The 18,894-nt window shown below is 44.2% G+C and overlaps 1 protein-coding gene across 3 annotated transcripts in view; it reads right to left on the bottom strand.

The window, feature by feature from the left end:
* Positions 1-9,185: 9,185 nt before the first annotated feature.
* Positions 9,186-18,894, bottom strand: part of NFX1 (nuclear transcription factor, X-box binding 1) — a 60,906-nt gene continuing 51,197 nt past the window's right edge. For all 3 annotated transcript variants that reach the window (XM_028146417.2, XM_008141987.3, XM_054726909.1), the window contains 5 exons: positions 15,498-15,596; positions 14,836-14,902; positions 13,045-13,190; positions 12,318-12,419; positions 9,186-10,856 (listed from right to left, as the gene is read on the bottom strand). In XM_028146417.2, the coding sequence (XP_028002218.2) occupies positions 10,784-10,856; positions 12,318-12,419; positions 13,045-13,190; positions 14,836-14,902; positions 15,498-15,596 (487 nt within the window). In that variant the 3' untranslated portion in view covers positions 9,186-10,783. The remainder of the gene's footprint in view (positions 10,857-12,317; positions 12,420-13,044; positions 13,191-14,835; positions 14,903-15,497; positions 15,597-18,894) is intronic.

Raw genomic sequence — 18,894 nt, 5'->3', positions numbered from 1 at the left:
CTCGGGTGGGGTTTTGCAGCCCTGGAAGGGGTGGGAGTAGCCATCTCAGGCCAGGCTGGGGTGCTAAAACTCTCAGTAGGAGGCGGCTATGACCACTCAGAGCCCAAATCTGACCATGGCTCCTTATCCACCTCTATGCTGACTCTGGAGTGGGAACAGTCATGACCCCAGACCTCCTGTGCACCACAGAGACCATACTATGCACCTAAGAGCACAGAAAAAGGCCAGTACACCTGGATCAAAATACTAGCTCTGCTTCTCACTACCTGTATGATCTTAGGTAAGACAGGACAATTACAGTTCCCACCCCATAGGGCTGCTGGGACAACAAAATGAGCTATGCCTGGCATGTAGGGAGTGTGTTATCACTCTACATCTTCTCATGGATCTCATGCCATCATGCCCATCTTACATCCAAGGAAACTGAGGCCTGGGGAGATTGGCTCAGTAAGGGGTAGAGAGTAGGGATTTTAATCCTTATTGATATGATCTTGGCTAGTTGTTTTTTAAAAAAACCCTCATGTGAGGACATTTTAATTTTTATAGAGAGGGAGAGAAAAAACACATACACATCAATGTGAGAAACACTGATCAGTTGCCTCCCGCATGCGCCCTGACCAGGGCTGGGGATTGAACTTACAACCTTTCAGTGTATGGGATGACCTCCTACCAGCTGAGCCACACTGGCCATGGCAACCTGGCTAGTTTTTGTTTGTTTTTTAAATAGAGTGGAATATAGTCTGTAAACATGCATATTACATACAGGTACAGTTAAAATAACAAAACACTAAAAACAGTAACAATTAAACCACACAAATGCATAAACCCCCCCAGACACTCAAGTGCCCCTCACCCCTCATCAAGCTTTGGCAGGTTATTGGACCTCTTGGGCTTCAGTTTCCTCATCTGTAAAGTGGGGATAATGAGGCTCAGAGTAAGGTGCTTCAGGTTTCAGTTTTGCAATCCATGGTGATGGAGCAAGGCTGAAGGCCGATTTTATTTTTATTTTATATTGATTTAAGAGAGGAAGGGAGAGGGAGAGATAGAAAGATCAATGATGAGAGAGAATCATTTACTGGCTGCCTCCTGCATGCCCCCTACTGGGGATCAAGCCCGAAACCCAGGACCCTTCAGTCCCCAGGCTGATGTTGAGTCCTTCGGGACTCAACCACATACCTGCTGGCTGATAAGGAGGATTCCTCACATGGGGGTCGCAATAGCTCCCTAGAACAGCCCGGCCAGGGCCAGCAAGAATGTGTTCCTGCCCTCCCCACACCCCACATTCCCTTACCTGTGCCCTGGCTTCTGGCCCCAGGTGAAGACACATTAGAGAATATGAACTAAGGGAGGTCCATTACTAGGGTTAGGAAAACTGGATAGGTGGTGGACAGACCAGGAAACAGTCTGAAGGTTGGACATGCTAGATCACAGGTGCCTGTGGGACATTCAGGGAAGATACGGGCCTGAGCTAGAGAGAGAGCTTTGAAGCCCAGGGTGGCATTTGAAGGCTTGCAGATAGTGGGTCAGGGAGAGATGATGAAGCCCGGTGGAGCACCTATGTTTAAGAGAGGAGGAGGCTAAAGGGGAGGAGGCATCCAAGTTCTATGATGTCTCCTGGATCTGGAGCCTGAATACTCTGGGGCCTTAAATGAATTGTGTCCTGGGGCCTCAGGAGGTTCAGATGAATCAGGGCAAGTAAGAGAAGCCCACACCCAGGAAATCTGGAAGGAAACCCCAGAGACCCTAACCCCACAGAACTCCACTTCAGGCCCAGCTCTGGTTCTGGGAATCTCTGACTCTTGCCCTGTCTTTAGCTTGCTGCCCTGCAGGTTATAGGGTGCCCAGGGCACAGTTCTTAGACCTCTTCTCTTTCACACACCCCGCCCCCCCCCGCCCCCCCCCCCCCCCGCCCCCCGAGCCCAACATTATCTCATCAGTCTTTAAATAACATTCTATGCCAAAAGCTGCCAAAATTAATTTCCATCCCAATTCTGTATCCAGGCATTATCTGTGGCCTCCCATGTACAACTGCCTACTGGACAGATTTTCTTCCTCCAAGCCTGCTCTTTCCACATGTTTCCTGTTTCAGCAAATGGCAAATTCATCTTCCCATTACTCAGGTCAAAAACTGTGAAGTCATACCTGTCTCCTCTCACACCCCACTTTGCAGCTATCAGCAAATCCTACAGGGGTTAGCACTTCTCACCACCCCAGGTGTGAGCCACTGTCACCTCTTACTTGTATTAACAGCAGCAGTGGTTTTCTGACTGGTCTCCCAGGCTCTTCCCTTGCTCTAACTCAGCTCTTCAGCACCTGGAATGATCCTTTCAAAAAATGAGCTATAGCTTATCATTTACTCCTCTGCCCTGTCTTCCAGTAGCCTTAAGGGCCCTGGTACTCTCTCCCTTATTCATTCCCTTATAGCCTGATGGCTGTGTGTGTCCTTCAAGCATGTTTGCAGTTCCTTCTGCATGGAATATTCTTCCTTCAGATATCTGCATGATTTATGTTTCTCTCTGTGCTTATACCATGTATATCAACTGGCAGAGAGAACCAGTATTTAAAAAAAGAGCCGGCTGGTGTGGCTCAGTGGTTGAGGTCACTGGTTTGATTACTGGTTGGGGCACATGCCCAGGTTGTGGGCTCAATTCCCCGTAGGGAGCATGCAGGAGGCAGCTGATGGATGTTTCCCTCTCATCAATGTTTCCTTTTTTCTATCTCTCTCCCTCACTCTCTCTCTCTCAAATCAGTAATAACATTAAAAAACAACAAAACAACAGTTAAAAACAATGAGGGGTTCTTAAGATGGTGGTCGAGTAGTTGGATCTTTCTCACACCTCCCAAAACTAAACTGGAATTTAAACTAAATTTGGGAATATTTTCCCTGAATTACCAACTGAAGACTAGCTGAAGAGGAGACTTTTAAACAAGGACGGGCAGAAGCCACTTTGAGACCGCACCTGTACAAAAGCTCGCATGATATGGTTGGGGTTGAGCCTCACAGCCAGTCAGCCTGAGAGGAGATCCCAACCATGAATGGGAAAATAACAAGACCCAGTTACCATGAGAGCCCAAATATCCCACTAATGGGAAACTCCTGGAGCATACAGCTCAGGAGTTCAAGGAGACCACACCACTGCATCCCACAGAACATTTACTACAAAAGGCCACACCATGAAGACTTGGAGTCATTGTAGTTCTATCTAATACATAGAAATAAACACAAAGATACAACTAAAATGGAGAGACAAAGAAACAACCCCTAAATGAAAAAGGAGGAATCTCCAAAAAAAGAGCAAAATGAAATGCAGGTAAACAACTTACCAGACATAGAGTTCAGAGTAATGATTATAAGGATGCTCAAGGAACTTAGAACTACAAGGAAATCCGTGGGAACTACAGCAACATGAAAAGGATCATGAATAAGAACCAGTTGCACCCCCAGAATAAATCCCACTTGCTCATAGTATATTATATTTTTAATGTATTGCTGGATCTGATTTGCTAATATTTTGTTGAGGATTTTAGCATCTATGTTCATCAGGGATATTGACCTGTAATTCTCTTTCTTTGTGGTGTCTTTATCTGGTTTTGGAATTAGGTTAATGCTGGCCTCGTAAAAGGAGCTTGGAAGTCTTCCCTCCTCTTGAATTTTTGGGAAGAGTCTGAGGACAATAGGTATTAGTTCTTTGAGTGTTTGGTAAAACTCGCCTGTGAAGCCATTCGGTCCAGGATTTTTGTTTGCTTGGAGTTTTTTAAATTACTGTTTCAATTTCATTAGTAGTTATGGGCCTGTTTAGGTTTTCTGATTCTTCCTGACTGAGTTTTGGGAGATTTTATGTTTCCAGAAATTTGTCCATTTTACTCAGGTTGTCCAGTTTGTTGGCATATAGTTGTGTAGTATTTTCTTACAATCATTTGTATTACTGTGGTGTCAGTTGTTATTTTTCCTCTTTCATTTCTGATTTTATTTATTTGGGTCCTCTTTCTTGCAGTCTGGCTAAAGGTTCCTCAATCTTGTTGATCTTTTCAAACAACCAGCTCTTGGTGTCATTGATCTTTTGTATTGTTTTTTTAGTCTCTATGTCATTTATTTCCACTTTAATCTTTATTATTTCCTTCTTTTTAGTTACTCTGGGCTTTTCTTGTTGTTTTCTTTCTAATTCTTTTACTTGTAGGGTTAGATCACTTATTTGAGCTTTTTCTTGTTTCTTGAGGTAGGCCTGTAATGCTATGACCTTCCCTCTCAGGACTACTTTCACTGTGTCCCATAGATTTTGTGTTGTTGTGTGTTTGTTTTCATTTGTTTCCTGGAAGTTTTTTATTTCTTCCTTGATTTCACTGATAACCCATTCATTGTTTAATAACATGCTATTTAGCCTCCATGTGTTTGAATGTTTTTGTAATTTGCATATTACTGCTTTATGGAATAATACTGGAAGTCCTAACCACACTGATCAAACAAGAAGAAAGAATAAAAGGCATAAAAATTGGAAAGGTGGAGTAAAACTGTCATTTGTAGATGATATAATATTGTATATAGAAAACCCTAAAGACTCCACCAAAAAACTACTAGATTTAGTAAATGAATTCAGCAAAGTAGCAGGATAGAAAATTAACATCCAGAAATCAATGACATTTTTATACACTAATAATGAACTTTCAGAAAGAGAAACTAAAAAATCAATCCCATTTACCAGTGCAACAACAAAAATAAGATATCTAGGAATAAACTTAATCAAGGAAGTAAAGACCTACTCAGAAAACTATAGGACATTGAAATAAGAAATAGAGGAAGATACAAACAAGTGGAAGCATTATATCAAACTATACTACAAAGCCACTGTAATAAAAAGCAGCCTGATACTGGCACAAGAACAGGCATACAGATCAGAGACCCAAGTAATCGACCCACGTCATTATTATCAATTAGTATTTGACAAAGGAGGCAAGAGCATACAATGGAGTAAAAACAGTCTTTTCAATAAATGGTGTTGGGAAAATTGGACAGGTACATGCAAAATAATGAAACTAGACTACCAACTTACCCAGACAGAAGAATAAACTCAAAATGGGTAAAATACTTAAATGTAAAGGTATGAGTGTGTATGTGAATGAAACCATAAACATCCTAGAAGAAAACATAGGCAATAAAATCACATACATCTCACTTAGCAGAATTTTTGCTGATATATCTCCTAGGGCAAGAGAAATAAAGTAAAAAAAAATAAACAAATGGGACTACATCAAACTAAAAAACTTGTGCACAGCAAAAGAAACCATTATCAAAATGAAAAGGGAACCTACTGTATGGGAGAACATATTTGCCAATGATACATCTGATAAGGGGTTAATTCCAAAATATATAAAGAACTCATATATCAACAAAAGGAAGACAATCTAATTTTAAAATGGGGAACGGACCTAAACAGACAATCTCTAGGGAACATACAGATGGTCAAGAGACATGAAAAAATGCTCAACATCACTCATCATCAGAGAGATGCAAATTAAAACTACAATGAGATTATCACCTCACACCTGCCAGAGTGGCTACCATCAATAAAACAAACAGTAAGTGCTGGTGAGGATGTGCAGAAAGGGAACCACAGCACACTGCTGGTGGGGATGCAGACTGGTGCAGCTGCTGTGGAAACAGTATGGAGGTTTCCTCAAAATATTAAAAATAGAACTGCCATTTGACCCAGCGATCAATCCCACTTCTGGGAATATATCCTAAGAATCCTGAAACACCAATCAGAAAGAACATATGCACCCCTATGTTCATAACAGCATTATCTACAATAGCTAGATCTGGAAACAGCCAAGTGCCCATCAGTAGATGAATGTATAAAAAAGCTGAGGTACATTTACACAATGGAATATTACATGGATGTAAAAAGAAGGATCTCTTACCCTTTGCAACAGTATGGATAGACTTGGAGAATATTATGCTAAGCAAAATAAGCCACTCAGAGAAAGACAAATATCACATCTCACTTATATGTAGAATCTAATGAACAAAATAAACTGATGAACAAAATAGGTCGAGAGACATGGATGCAGGGAACAGAACAGATCTCAGAGGGAAGGGGGTGGGGGTGCGGAAAGAGATTAACCAAAGAACTTACATGCATGTATGCATAGCCAATGGAAACAGACAATAGTGCTGTGAAGGCCTGGAGTAGGGTGGGAGTTAGCAAAAAAAAAAAAGGGGGGGGGGAGGAGCATGGGGGACATCTGTAATACTGTCAAGAATAAAAAACAAATTAAAAAATGAAAATGTGATACATTTAAGATAATAAACTATTCTAAAAAGTTTTAAATAAAGAACTTTCCTGAGGCAAAGTGTAAAACACTCCCACACCATCCCCAGGCTCTAGCTTTGAGGATATATACTGCCCCCTCGTGGCCATTATAGGAAAACCCCTCTGTTTTGGGTGGGGGTTGCTGGTGTTCTCTGCATTTGTACAGCGTAAACTTTCTTGTCTTGACCTCATGGGTCATGCAATCCCAGGGCCTCCAGTGTGAGCTGCATGAGCTGCCACTGCTCTGTGTAGCGGAGAGGACACAGGTTTTGGAGTCAGACCTAGCAGGAATATTAGATCCCCAGTGGTTAACTGAGTGATCTTGGGTTAGTGACCTAACCTTCAACCGTCAGTTTCCCCACTAGTAAAATGGAGATAATAAGACCTACCTCCTGGGGCTTTGAGAAGTAAAATATGAGCACTGTGCTTAGTGCATATTATGTGCTCAGAAGAGATACTTGGGAAAGTGTGGGTATATAAGGACTTCTGACTTCTTCACCCAGGTGTCAGACTTGGGGTGGGTGTGGGGTAAGGGTGTGTGTATATGAAAGCCTCAGCCCCTATCAGAGCAATTTTGTGACTGCTCTGTTCCTTCCCCCTATGTGAGCTGCCCTTGAGACAGTCCTGGGACAGGCTCCAGAGATGTGATCGTGCTGAGAGGCCAAATGACACTGGCAGACTCTCTGACCTCTCAGACCCTGTCTCCCCACTACCCTCCCAAGGGCTCTGGGCAGTGTACAAGGAGAAACTATGACCCATCTGACAGATGGGGAGACCAATGCCCAGACACTGGAAGCAAAATGCCCAGAGTCACAGAGAGCTGAGGCAGCCAACAGGGCATCCTAGCAGTTCAGTTGGGTTCTTGCACCCAGGTCTCCCAGGAGGCTGTGCAGTATGAAGCCTGTGGTGAGGGCTGCCTGGGCCACTGGGAATATGCCCAGGCAATTGTTTGGGAAAGATGATGCACCTTATCCTGAGGACTCAGGCCCCTCCTGGCCTAGGGCAGCTCTATGTTGGGAAACCCAAGGCCTGGATATCCAGTCCTGGCTTGGCACACACAAGTGAGACCCCATGGAGCCTTGTTCCTTCGATCTGGGCCTTTGTAGACAGGGATTGGATGGGCTTAAGAGAATGCCTTGGGGAATTGTGAGCTCTGAAAGGCCATGAGATGGTATGGGACATTTGTGCTGTCATATGGGGAGTTTGGGAGAATTTGCCTGATGTGTGGCAGAGGGAGTTTGAGGTGGAGAAGCTCTAGCCTGGCCTGGCACTTTCTCCCTGATTTTGGAAGAGGTGGCACGGCAGCAGGTTCTCCTTAGAGAACAGTCTCCAGGCTTTTAGGCATGAAGCACAAAGACTGGCACCATGTGGGAAGGACACGCCAAACCTCAATCTCAGGACCTTTGGTTTGAAACTTTGCACCTCCCTCACCAGACTGACCCCACCCCTGCCTCCCAGGCCTGGCTGGGTCCGGTCCAGGACACCATCCAGAGCTGCTTCAAACAGACCTGCAACCTGGAGGGCTGCTTTCATCTTGTTCCACATACAACCTCCTACTGCATGCCAGGCAGGCTGCACTATTGAGAGGAGTCAGCCCTACCAGAGGGAATTCCAGAGATAATAACTTGATTTCTGGAAAGCTCTGGCCCCATAAACAAACTCCTGCTGGAGAGTGTGGGGCTAGAGAGGGGAGCAGAGTTACACCTGATTCTTGGGGAGTAAGTGTGGAGTCCTGGTCCCTATAGGCTCTCTCTATGTATGGGGTGGAGGGATATCTTTTCCTTTAGTCCACATTCATGTGGTCTTGTCCAAGGCCACTGCTCATTGGAGAATGAGAAGCAGCTTCCTTTTGCTGAGGGTGTCTGGGGTCCCTTTGGCGATGCGGCGGGGGGAAGGGCTGGCTAGCTCTCTGCTGCTCCCTGGCATCCTATCCTACCTCCTGGATCTCCTGAAATGTCTTCCCTGTTTGCAGCACCAATTCCAACCACCCTCATCCTCTCACTTGGATTGCTCCCAGAACTCTCAGCTGGGCCTCTTACCTGTTATCCCTTCAATCCCTGGGCAAACAAAGGTCCATGGCCACATCTGTTGTTTTTGTACAACCCACAAGCCAAGAATAGTTTTCATATTTTTAAAAGGTTAGGCAAAATAACAATATTTTGTGACGTAAAAATGACATGAGATTCTGATTTTATAAAATTGTTATTAGAATGGAGTTCTAATACTCGTGTATTGTCTGTGGCTGCTTTCAAACTACAATGGCAGAGTTGTACAATGGTAGCTGCAATAGAAACTCTACATTCTAAGCCTCAAATATTTACTATCTGTCCCTTTACAGAAAATGTTTGCTGGCTCCAGCTCCAAATCATAAATCCAGCCGAGCCGCTCTCTTAGAATCCCTCAGTGGCTCCCCATGGCTCTCAAGTTGACCTGTCTACCCTTTCAGCTTCATCACCTGTACTTCCAGTTGTCTGCCCACTCTGGGAGATCCCTTCCTCAAACCCACACAAGCCATACACCCGGGCCTGCCTCATGCCCTTTACCTTCACTTGGCATGCCTCTCCTCCATATGGCAATCTGCTGTCTCTAGACGCAGCTCAAATGCTTCCTCCTGTTTCTCTTCCCCATCAGAGGTCCTTCCCCCAAGCAGAAAGCTAACCCAGTCCTACCATTCACAAAAAACTCCTTGTAGAACTCTTTAGCTTTTAATAAGACTAATGACCAATTTCTGCCAGACCAACCCATTCCACTATATATATTCAGGTATGTGTCCCCTAATGGATTACTAATTAAAGAACAGGTCATATCTGCTCCCCACAGCCCTAGTACAAGGCTGGTGCTAAGTAGGCACACAAGTATTCACCTGAAGAGGCATGCTCAGCACTCTACCCTTTTATTTGGCTAGTATATGGAGACAAAAAATGCTTACATATTTTCCAGATATCAAGTATAATTTTTTAAACTTTCAGCACCTATGATTAGGTACCTCTACCTATGTTACCTCATTTAATCACCACCACCCTGGTGAGGTAGTTTGATACCTCCATTCCACCAAGCGGCAAGTTATATGACAGAGCTGGAATCTGAAATCACGTTTCCTGCCTCCTGCTGATTCTCTCAATGTACAGTTCACCCACTAAACCCACTGATTAAAAGATGTAACAGATGTCCGTGGGCTTCTCGTTGGGTATAGGGCCAATGACCCTGTGCTAAATGGGCCCACATAAGATGGTTTTATAGATCATCTCTTCCCTCCAATTTTCTGTTCCCACAGCTGTACCTGATGCTTTTCAAGGCAGATTGTCTGGGTTGGACCAAAGGCTAGTCCTGCTCTGTGAAAATTAAGTGCTAGTTTTGTAAAGTCATTTCTCAAATCTCCTGTTGCTCTGGGGCTCGTGGCTTGTTTTGGAGCAGAAGGAAGTTGGAAGTTTGGCCTCCGTGCTGAGGGGTGCCAATGTGGAGGGCCAAACTAATATAACTGGTAATGCACCTGCCTTAAAGGAGCTTGAAGAATGCCTCCGGGGGCTGCTGGGATAAGCCCTGGACTATCCACATACTTTTTTGACTATTCAAACAGAAGTTCAGGGCTCAGACACAGGGAGAGCTAATATGGCTGCTGAAGGCCTGGGAGAAAGCAACACAGGCAAGGTAAATCTACCTGAGACTCTTTCTCAACCAGAGAGAAGGCGTTGGGGCTACTCTGGTCATACATAGAGGCCACAGTGTGAGCATGGCAGGAGGAGCTTGTTCTCGGCCATCATGATGGATCGCTAAAGTGACTGTCACCAGACACACTCAGTGATGTGGTATGAGGTGCTCCCTGGACTCTAAAACATGGAATTCTTTAAAGCCACCCAACTTCTCTGCTAGTTCTAGAACTAATAATACTGAGAACCACTAAAATAAGCTCAACTAGCTATATCTATGACAGTTTTTGGCAAAAGACTCAGATAAGATAGCTGGGTTCAACATAACACGTGTGATTCTGGATATGGTGTATCAAATTCAATGTTTGATATTTCAGACTGAGAAGTTTGCTTGTGTCTGTGATCAGTCTGGATTAAGAAAGCGAGGTACATCTAATGTTGCAGGCATTTTCAGGAGGATGGATAACTGGGATAACTGAGGCTATGACTAAGTGTCATAAAGGGGGTTTCAGGCTAATATTCTGGTTTGTCCAAATCAAGTCCAATGTTCTAAGCCTCTGAGCAATCACAGTGAAGGTGTGAGGAACTTCTGCAAATACATGACTGAATCTCTAGTGACCGTGCAGCCAGCATCTGCTGCACAAAGACACTTCATACTGAGGGATCAGAAGACAGGGGATTTCTGACACACTCATGCTTTGAACGTATCAATACAAGACAGTATGAGAGGCTATAAGTCCACCAGGAAGTTGGGAATAAGCATGATTTATCTGCTGGCAAACGAATCCCCACCTAATCATTCTTTCATCTAAGTGCATCTTGAGCTTCTCAGTCCTGGACATCAAAGTAGTCAATTACCGCCTCCTTTTCTATCTTCTGTAAATTATTGCTCCCAGGATTCCTGAAAAGCAAACAAAGAATAACACATCTTTTCTTTCTGGGGGAACCTAAATTCAGGTCTTTCGAAAGTTAAGAATTGGCTGATTTATCATTTGTGAAGCGTTGATAAGATAGCAGGGCCCTCGCAGTTTGGCTCAGTGGACAGAGTGTTGGCCTGTGGACTGAAGGGTCTCAGGTTCGATTCTGGTCAAGGGAACATGCCTGTGTTGTGGGCTCGACCCCAAGAAGGGGGTGTGCAGGAGGCAGCTGATCAATGATTCTCATCATTGATGTTTCTATCTCTCTTTCCCTCTTCTTTCCTCTCTGAAATAAAGTAAAGAATATATATATATAAAAAAGATAGCAGGGTCTACATGAGCTAAGAACTGTTGAAATTTGGTGATGGGTGCACAGGGGTTTATTATATTAATACTATTTTCTCTATTCTAAAAATTTTCAACAATACAGTTTTATATAAAAATTAAGCAAACAAAGGGGGGGGGGGGAGAGAAAGACACCATGGCTACACACGTTTATGCCCAGGTGGTACCGGAGGCAGCTGTGGAATAATATGTAAAATACTCCACCCGTTTCCAAAACCACTGCCCGTGTAGACAGGCAATTTGCGCTGACTGTAATCTAGGCCACCCACTTCCCAGGGATGATCGGGGCTGACACTGGGGGTTACATGGCCCCAGACGCTCCTGCTGAGGCTGTGTCCAATGGGCAACATCCAGCTGCTCTATCTGGTCCCAAGGGAACAGCGGTTGCTATGATCCTTATGTTGACCTTGTAAACTGCGCTACCCATGCTTCCAGAGGTTTTGTGTAGAAGGTACTGCCAGGGCTTCTGTGTGGAAGGCCAGAACAGCAGTAGGAGCCCTATGGGTTTCAGAGCAACTTTCAACAATTCTGCTTCATCACAGTAAGACAGCCAGCTTCCCTCTGCCGGGGAGAGGGGGAGGGACAGTGCTCTTTGCTTGCTCCCGAGAAAACACCTGGCAGACTTGCTGTTGCTTGCCAATGTGGTTTTCTTTTCTCTTTAAATTACGAATGCATGTTTTTGTTGTAAAAATGACTCACATCGTATGGAAGTAGAGCAAAACATGAAAGACCCCCCCTTTCCTGCCAACTCCCCACACCAATCCCACTTCTATCCAGAATAACTGCTGTAAATTGCATGATGTTCCTCAATCATCTCATGTGACAGACTGAATCCACTTTCCAGTGTCTCCACTACACCATGGAAATTACATCATGACTGCTCTTCCTTGAGCGGAAGTGAGCATAGCAAACATTAAATTGGAACCCCTCTGGCATGACAAATGTGTCTGACATCCAGTCAAACCTTATATATTTGAACATGGAACCCCAAGGCCAGGCCTGAAGAATCCACCAATGGCTGGGGCAGCCCAGGATAGCTCAGCCCTGCTAACTTCTCTCAACAGCCAGGACCCTTGGGAAAGCAGCTGAACAATCCTTACTTGTCTGACTGTCTGTGATGAGGAATTGGGGGTGGAGGCCGTGCCTGCATTTCCTTTTCAAGTACACTTGTCAACGTGGTAGTTGGACAAACAGACTTCCCTCTGATGAAAGAACACAAAATATTGAAAAGTGAGAATTCTCTGTGGAGACAGGCAGACAGCTAGAAATCCCGTCCGTGACGCTATGATGTTACTGAGCACTCTGATATGACCTATCTCTGCTCAAGCATGTCACCTTCATTTAACCTTCGTCCCTTCCACCACTGGTTACCTGCTTTTTCTCATCTCACTCTTGATCCTAGGTCCTCCTTGTCCCCTCCTGTCTCACATTTCTGCCCCCGTTTCCTCTGATGGCAAACGCTTTGAGTCACAGTGCAGCATTCTTTCTGCTTCCATCATGCCAGGACAGAAGGGAAAAAGGGACAGATGTGATGGGCAGGCATCCAACCCAGGCCCTCAGGGTCTGCTCCCTCAGCCTAGGGAATGCTGCCTCCAGTGACAGATCTTGATCTGGGCAGACGTGAGGCTTGTATTCTTTAGGTGGGTCTGTTCTGTGGACTGAAGCTTTGGCTCTGATTGGACCTCTGGATCACCTCAGAGTGGCTGCCCCAGAAGGAGAACTATTCTTCCAGGAGAGGAAGTAAGGAAAGCAAACACTGACAGATTGCTTCCCGGGTCCAGTTTGTCCCACCAAGCAGTTCCTCCTATGATGGCAAGACCAACTCACCTGACTGCAATGACTACGACATTGCGCTTCGGTTCACTGTCATAGCTCACGCTCTCCAGGCCGTACACTTGGGCCAGGTCGTGGATGATCCGGCGGTGGTCTCTGTTCATGGGAGGGAAGAAGTGGCTCTTCTTACTGTTCTTTCCCTATATTAAGGGAAAAGAGAATGAGTGAAAAAATTATCTTGAAATCTGAATATGCTTACAAAGGTCCTTCCTCCCACACCAGAACAGCCTGGGTCAATAGCAAGGCAGCTGAGTTTTAGAGGCCTACAGGGCACAGCACTTCACTGACTGCCACACAAGGACAGCGGTTTGGGAAGATGGGGGCTGATGCACTTCATCTAGGGTCAGCCACCCAGTAGTAGCTGCCCAGGTGAGGGACAAGAATAAGTGAACTAAGACTTAGACAGTGAATGGTTCCTATTGAGGTGGCCTGTAAGTGGGGAGAGGGTGATAATCCCATGAAATGACTAAATAAATGTAAGACTTACAAAACAAGAACATCTCACTTCCTAAAAAAGTACCTCTGCACTAAAAATCATGTATGTGCAGATACAGACACCCAAGCAGAAAAATACATTTGCTCAGGCCCAGCCAGCATGGCTCAGTGGTTGAGCATCGACCTATGAACCAGGAGGTCATGGTTAGATTCCCGGTCAGGGCACATGCCTGGGTTGCAGGCTTGACCCATCTGGGGCAGCCATGCAGGAGGAAACCAATCAATGATTCTCTCTTGTCATTGACGTTTCAAACTCTCTCTCTTCCTTCCTCTCTGAAATCAATAAAAACATATTAAAAATAAAAAAGAAAAATACATTTACTCAAGTTTCCTAATTAGAAGATGAACAATTATTCCATTTCCTCCTTTGTGTTAGTATCCTGCTGGGAAGTGAGAACGAAGAAGGAATGGAAGGAGGCAAGACAGATGGAGGGAAGGAAAACTTCATTAGATGTGAAGCTAAAGCATCTCATCCTCACTCTGAGTCCCCACTGAATGAAGAGGGAGCCACTGTGCAGCTGGCTGCTTCTGACTAAAGACTTCTTTTGCTTCAAGCTACCTCCTCAACATCCCTGGCTGCCTCCAGGAGAGAGGCCTCACTCTTTTTAAAAAATATATATTTTTACTGATTTCAGAGGAAGGGAGATGAAGAGATATAGAAACATCGATGAGAGAGAATCATTGATTGGCTGCCTCCTGCATGCCCCACACTGGGGATTAAGCACGCAACCCAAGCATGTGCCCTGACCGGGAATCAAATGGTGACCTCCTGGTTCATAGGTCGACGCTCAACCACTGAGTCATGCCGGCTGGGTGAGGCCTCACTCTCTTCAGACTCCTGAAAAAGTCTACGCCATTACTCTTCAGCTCTAGTCAGCCATCTTTTTAACTTTACCCAAGGATTTCTTTCCTGCTTTTGGGGTAATAAAGAACTAGTGTGTCCTATTATACAACAGCCCTTCAGAGATCTGAGGGCCCAGCATGTCTCCCTAAGTATCTCACATAGTCTTTCAACTATCACGATTGAAAGCCCTCGTCCAGGTTTCTTCACCCACCCTTAGGCAATGAACTAGGATATTTATTTACATGTAATTTACTGCAGATGACTTTCCTAAACCAGGACAGGGCTTCTGTGGATATTATTATGGCTGGGCTTTTGGGAAAGACAAGAATCCTTAAAAGGAAGTTGTGACTTTTCTACAACTACTCTATACCAACAGTGTTTCTGGGACTTGATTTTTTATCAAGCTGGCCTCAGAGATATGTCCAATGGGATGTTTTGACTTCAACCTTATTCACGGCTTCCACAAGGGCTTCCATTTCCTTCTCAACGTCACTGACAAACTTTAGGTCCTTCCTGAAATGAGAAATCACGACAGTTAACTTCATCTGTTTCTGTTCTTAGAAAATCCCTCCTGCCCACCCTTTCTGCCTGTAAAGTGGGGACAAAGGATAAGTGAACTAAATGAACTATAATGGACAATGTGAGGAGAAAAACTGCAGAGGTCAGGAATTTTCAGATAATAGAATGTTGATTATGACTGAACTAAGAAAGAAAAAGCAAATATGAGAAAGAAGAAGATGGAAGAAGAAATAGCCATCAGAGGGCTAGGAGATAAGTGGACAATAAGAGCTGTTACTGCCCAAGTGAGGCCCCATGTGACGGAGACCTGGGTGGACAGAGTTGGCATTTGGCCAGAGTGTTTAGGCTAGTCCAGCCTCGGGGAGGCCCAAACACCTACCATAGGGGCACACACACACCAAGTTCAATTCCCCAAGGGATAGTTCTGAGAAACTAAGAGAAGGATTTTTATTAAACATCATATAATCTCCTATAATAGATATATAAACTTTAACTGGCTCAATCACAGAGGAGTACATATTAGTTCTATCTTAAAAGACCAAACACTCTTATAAGCCACAATCAAGAAAGTAGGTAAAAAGATATATACCTGGCATCTTCTTTCAAACTGTCACTAAATTTTGATGCTGAAGAACGTACATTGAAAGGATCAGAATCATCAGTGATATGAAATGCCTCTGCTAACCGCCTAAAAATAAGAGAAGAGTATGTAAATAAAAGGAAAGGAGGAGGAAAGTATCTTATAGTAACACAAAGTGCTCACCATGTCCCAAGTTCCTTATACATTAACTAGAGGCCCAGTGCACGAAACTTGCTGGCCAGGGTCTCTCTCCCTTCCCCTGACGGCCCCGCCCCTGGTCGAACTCCTGGACAACCTCCCTGTCGAGCGGACAATTTGCATACTACACTTGTATTATATAGGGTGATCTCATTTTGGTAAACCCGATTATTAAGGAAAGAATAATAACAACTTGGGACAAAATACAGTATTGTCTTCATAGAAGAAAATAAACAAGACAGATCTATGTGGGTCTGAGCAAGCCATACACTAACACTGGGGACTTAGATTTTTTGGTGAAAAGAAGGCTGGGGGTTTGAGAGTACTGGAAATGGTCAATGAGGGATGAGGTTTCACCTAAACATCAGATCCATTAAGTAGACCTACAAATATTAAAATTAACATCACATTATAGAAGTCTGGAAAATAAAGAATCCTGTTAACAATATACGCACTGCAATTTTGTACATTTCCTTTCAGATTTCCCTCCCTATAAATACACTGCAATCAGTGTATATAAAACTTTGCCTCTTTTTCCCCCCCATCCTACCTAAGAATAATATGCAAATTGACCCTAACTCTGCTATACCCACAAGCCACACCCACCAGCCAATCAGGAGCAGATATGCAAATAAACCCAATCAAGATGGCTACAGCCACAGAGAGCAAGGTTTCCCAGGCAACGGAGGAAGCTAAGCTTTCCGCCTGCCCTTGCAGGCCTAAGCCTCCACTCAAGCTACAAAGTTTCAATTATAGAAGGTAAACAAATCCAAACAGAAATGGCGGCAGCCATGGAGCTGGAGAGAGCAGGCCAGGGTTGCCCCTGGCAACGGAGGAAGCCAAGCTTTTCACCTGCCCTGGCTGGCCTAGGCCTCCACTCCAGGCTACAAAGTTTCAATTATAGAAGGTGAATTAACCCCAACAGAAATGGCTGCCGGCCACAGAGCGAGCAGGAGGCTTGGCTCCGCTCCAGGCTACAAAGTTTCAATTGTAGAAGGTAAATAAATTCCAGATACAAGGGCCTCCACTTGGGTCGCCAGGGGGCGTGGCTGGCCTGCAAACCACCACAGGCCCCTTGCTCAGGCCGCCCCATGCCCCAAGGGAACCCCCATCCTGATCCGGGACACCCTTCAGGGTAAACCAGCTGGCCCCCACCCCTGCACCAGGCCTCTATCCTATCTAATAAGAGTAATATGCAGATTGACCATCACTCCAACACACAATATGGCTGCCCCCATGTGGACACAAGATAGCCACCACAAGATGGCCAGCAGGGGAGGGCAGTTGGAGGCAATCAAACCTGCAGGGGAGGGCAGTTAGGGGTGATCAGGCCGGCAGAGGAGGGAAGTTGGGGGCAAACAGGCTGGCAGGGGAGCAGTTAGGCATCAATTAGGCTGGCAGCGGAGTGGTTAGGGGATGATCAGGTTGGCGGGCAGAAGCGGTTAGGGGCAATCAGGAAGGCAGGCAGGCAGGCGAGCAGTTGGGAGCCAGCAGTCCTGGATTGTGAGAGGGATGTCCGACTGCCCATTTAAGCCCGATCCCAGTGGAATCGGGCCTAAACGGGCAGTTGGACATCCCTCGAGGGGTCCCAGATTGGAGAGGGTACAGGCTGGGCTGAGTGACACCCCCCTCCGTGCACGAAATTTCGTGCACCGGGCCTCTAGTCATTATATGATTAGCTTTTCTCATATTACTGTTTGGTTTTCACACATACTGTTTTAATAGTGCGTAATCCTCTATGTATATCCCGCAATTTACTTAAACATTCCCCCTTTAGGGTTCTTTAACAGTTCTCGTTTCTCAATATTATAAGTGATACAATATCTTTGAGCAAAGAGCTTTTAAGGTTATTTCTCTGGAAAATGTTTCCAGGTGTGGGATTACTGGGTTACATGGTACGGACCTCAGACCCCTGGTCATCACATGCTCAATGGCCTCCACAACTGCCCGTATGTATTTTGACCAACAGTGTATGAGTCTCATGGCAGCTCATCAACACCCAGGTAATGTTTTTTTTTTTTTTTTTTTTTAAGATGAGCTTAGCACTTACTATAATTTTCACTTATACGGAGACAGGGGTCTTTTGCAAGCTTAATGCCCATAAGAATCTGGTTTACTATTGCTAGATTTTCCAATTTTTCAAAATAAGTTTAATTTTCAAAAATTCAAGAAAATTTCTAAGGGGGCAATTTTTTGATGTTTTGATTAATTGGCCACTAATTCAAATTTAACCTTTTGCACTTGGATGTCGAGTGTGACTCGACACGGTTAGCATTAGAATAAAGGAATCGAGAAAAAAGCAAGCGAGTGCAAAGGGTTAAACACCAATAAAACATGTCTGTGGGAAAATCTGGCCTGCCAGTTTTTCATTTCTACAATGAAGTATATATCTGCAACTTCAGATGGCATTTTTTTATTTTAAATTTGCATTTCCTTTTTTTCTTAGGTCAGTGGGTATTTAAGAAAGAACATACAGTGAGAGTCATTATGTCATCACTCTAAGATTGGGGAGAAATTCAAAAGGTTTTCAGAAATAGAGAGCCAATTGTAATCAATAAGTGACATTTACTGAACACCTAATATGTGCTAAACTTGTGCCAAGAGCTTTGTGTGTTTCATCTTTAGTTTTAATGTTTTAATCCTCACAACAACTCTGGGAGGTAGATCCTATTATTGCCACTATTTTTATCATTTTCAAAGAAAATGAAAGCTGAGAGAGGATATGTGATTTGCCCAAGGTCACAAAGCTAAATGATTTGTGAAGTGAGAATTCAAATAAAGGCAATTTGACTCTAAAGCTCTGGCTCTACCTATTATACAATACTGTCTCTCAACTACCTAAAGGTCATTTCCATGTTTTTAAAGACCCGTGTTTTCACTACAGCATTTCTGAATACTCAGGACTCTTAGTTCACATTTTGCAGCTGAGAACACCCTACCTGATGGCTTTTAGAGGGCAAGATTTCTGAACAGCAGTTACTACAAAGTTACCATAGGAGTCAAACCAAGGGAAATTTAGGCAGTACTATTAATCATCATATTACCTTCTACTCATATAGCCACTTAAAGAAGGTGCTGCTAACAACTGTTAAAAGTCCAACTTCAATATAAAACAGAACTATATTTTGTCTGTATTTGTTTGTTTCTGTTTAACTTTTTATCTTGAAAAATTTTCCAAGACAAATTACAAGAATATTATAATAAACTC

Source organism: Eptesicus fuscus, chromosome 15, assembly GCF_027574615.1.
Source record: "Eptesicus fuscus isolate TK198812 chromosome 15, DD_ASM_mEF_20220401, whole genome shotgun sequence".
Lineage (NCBI taxonomy): Eukaryota > Metazoa > Chordata > Mammalia > Chiroptera > Vespertilionidae > Eptesicus > Eptesicus fuscus.
This window is presented reverse-complemented; position numbering and strand designations above follow the sequence as displayed.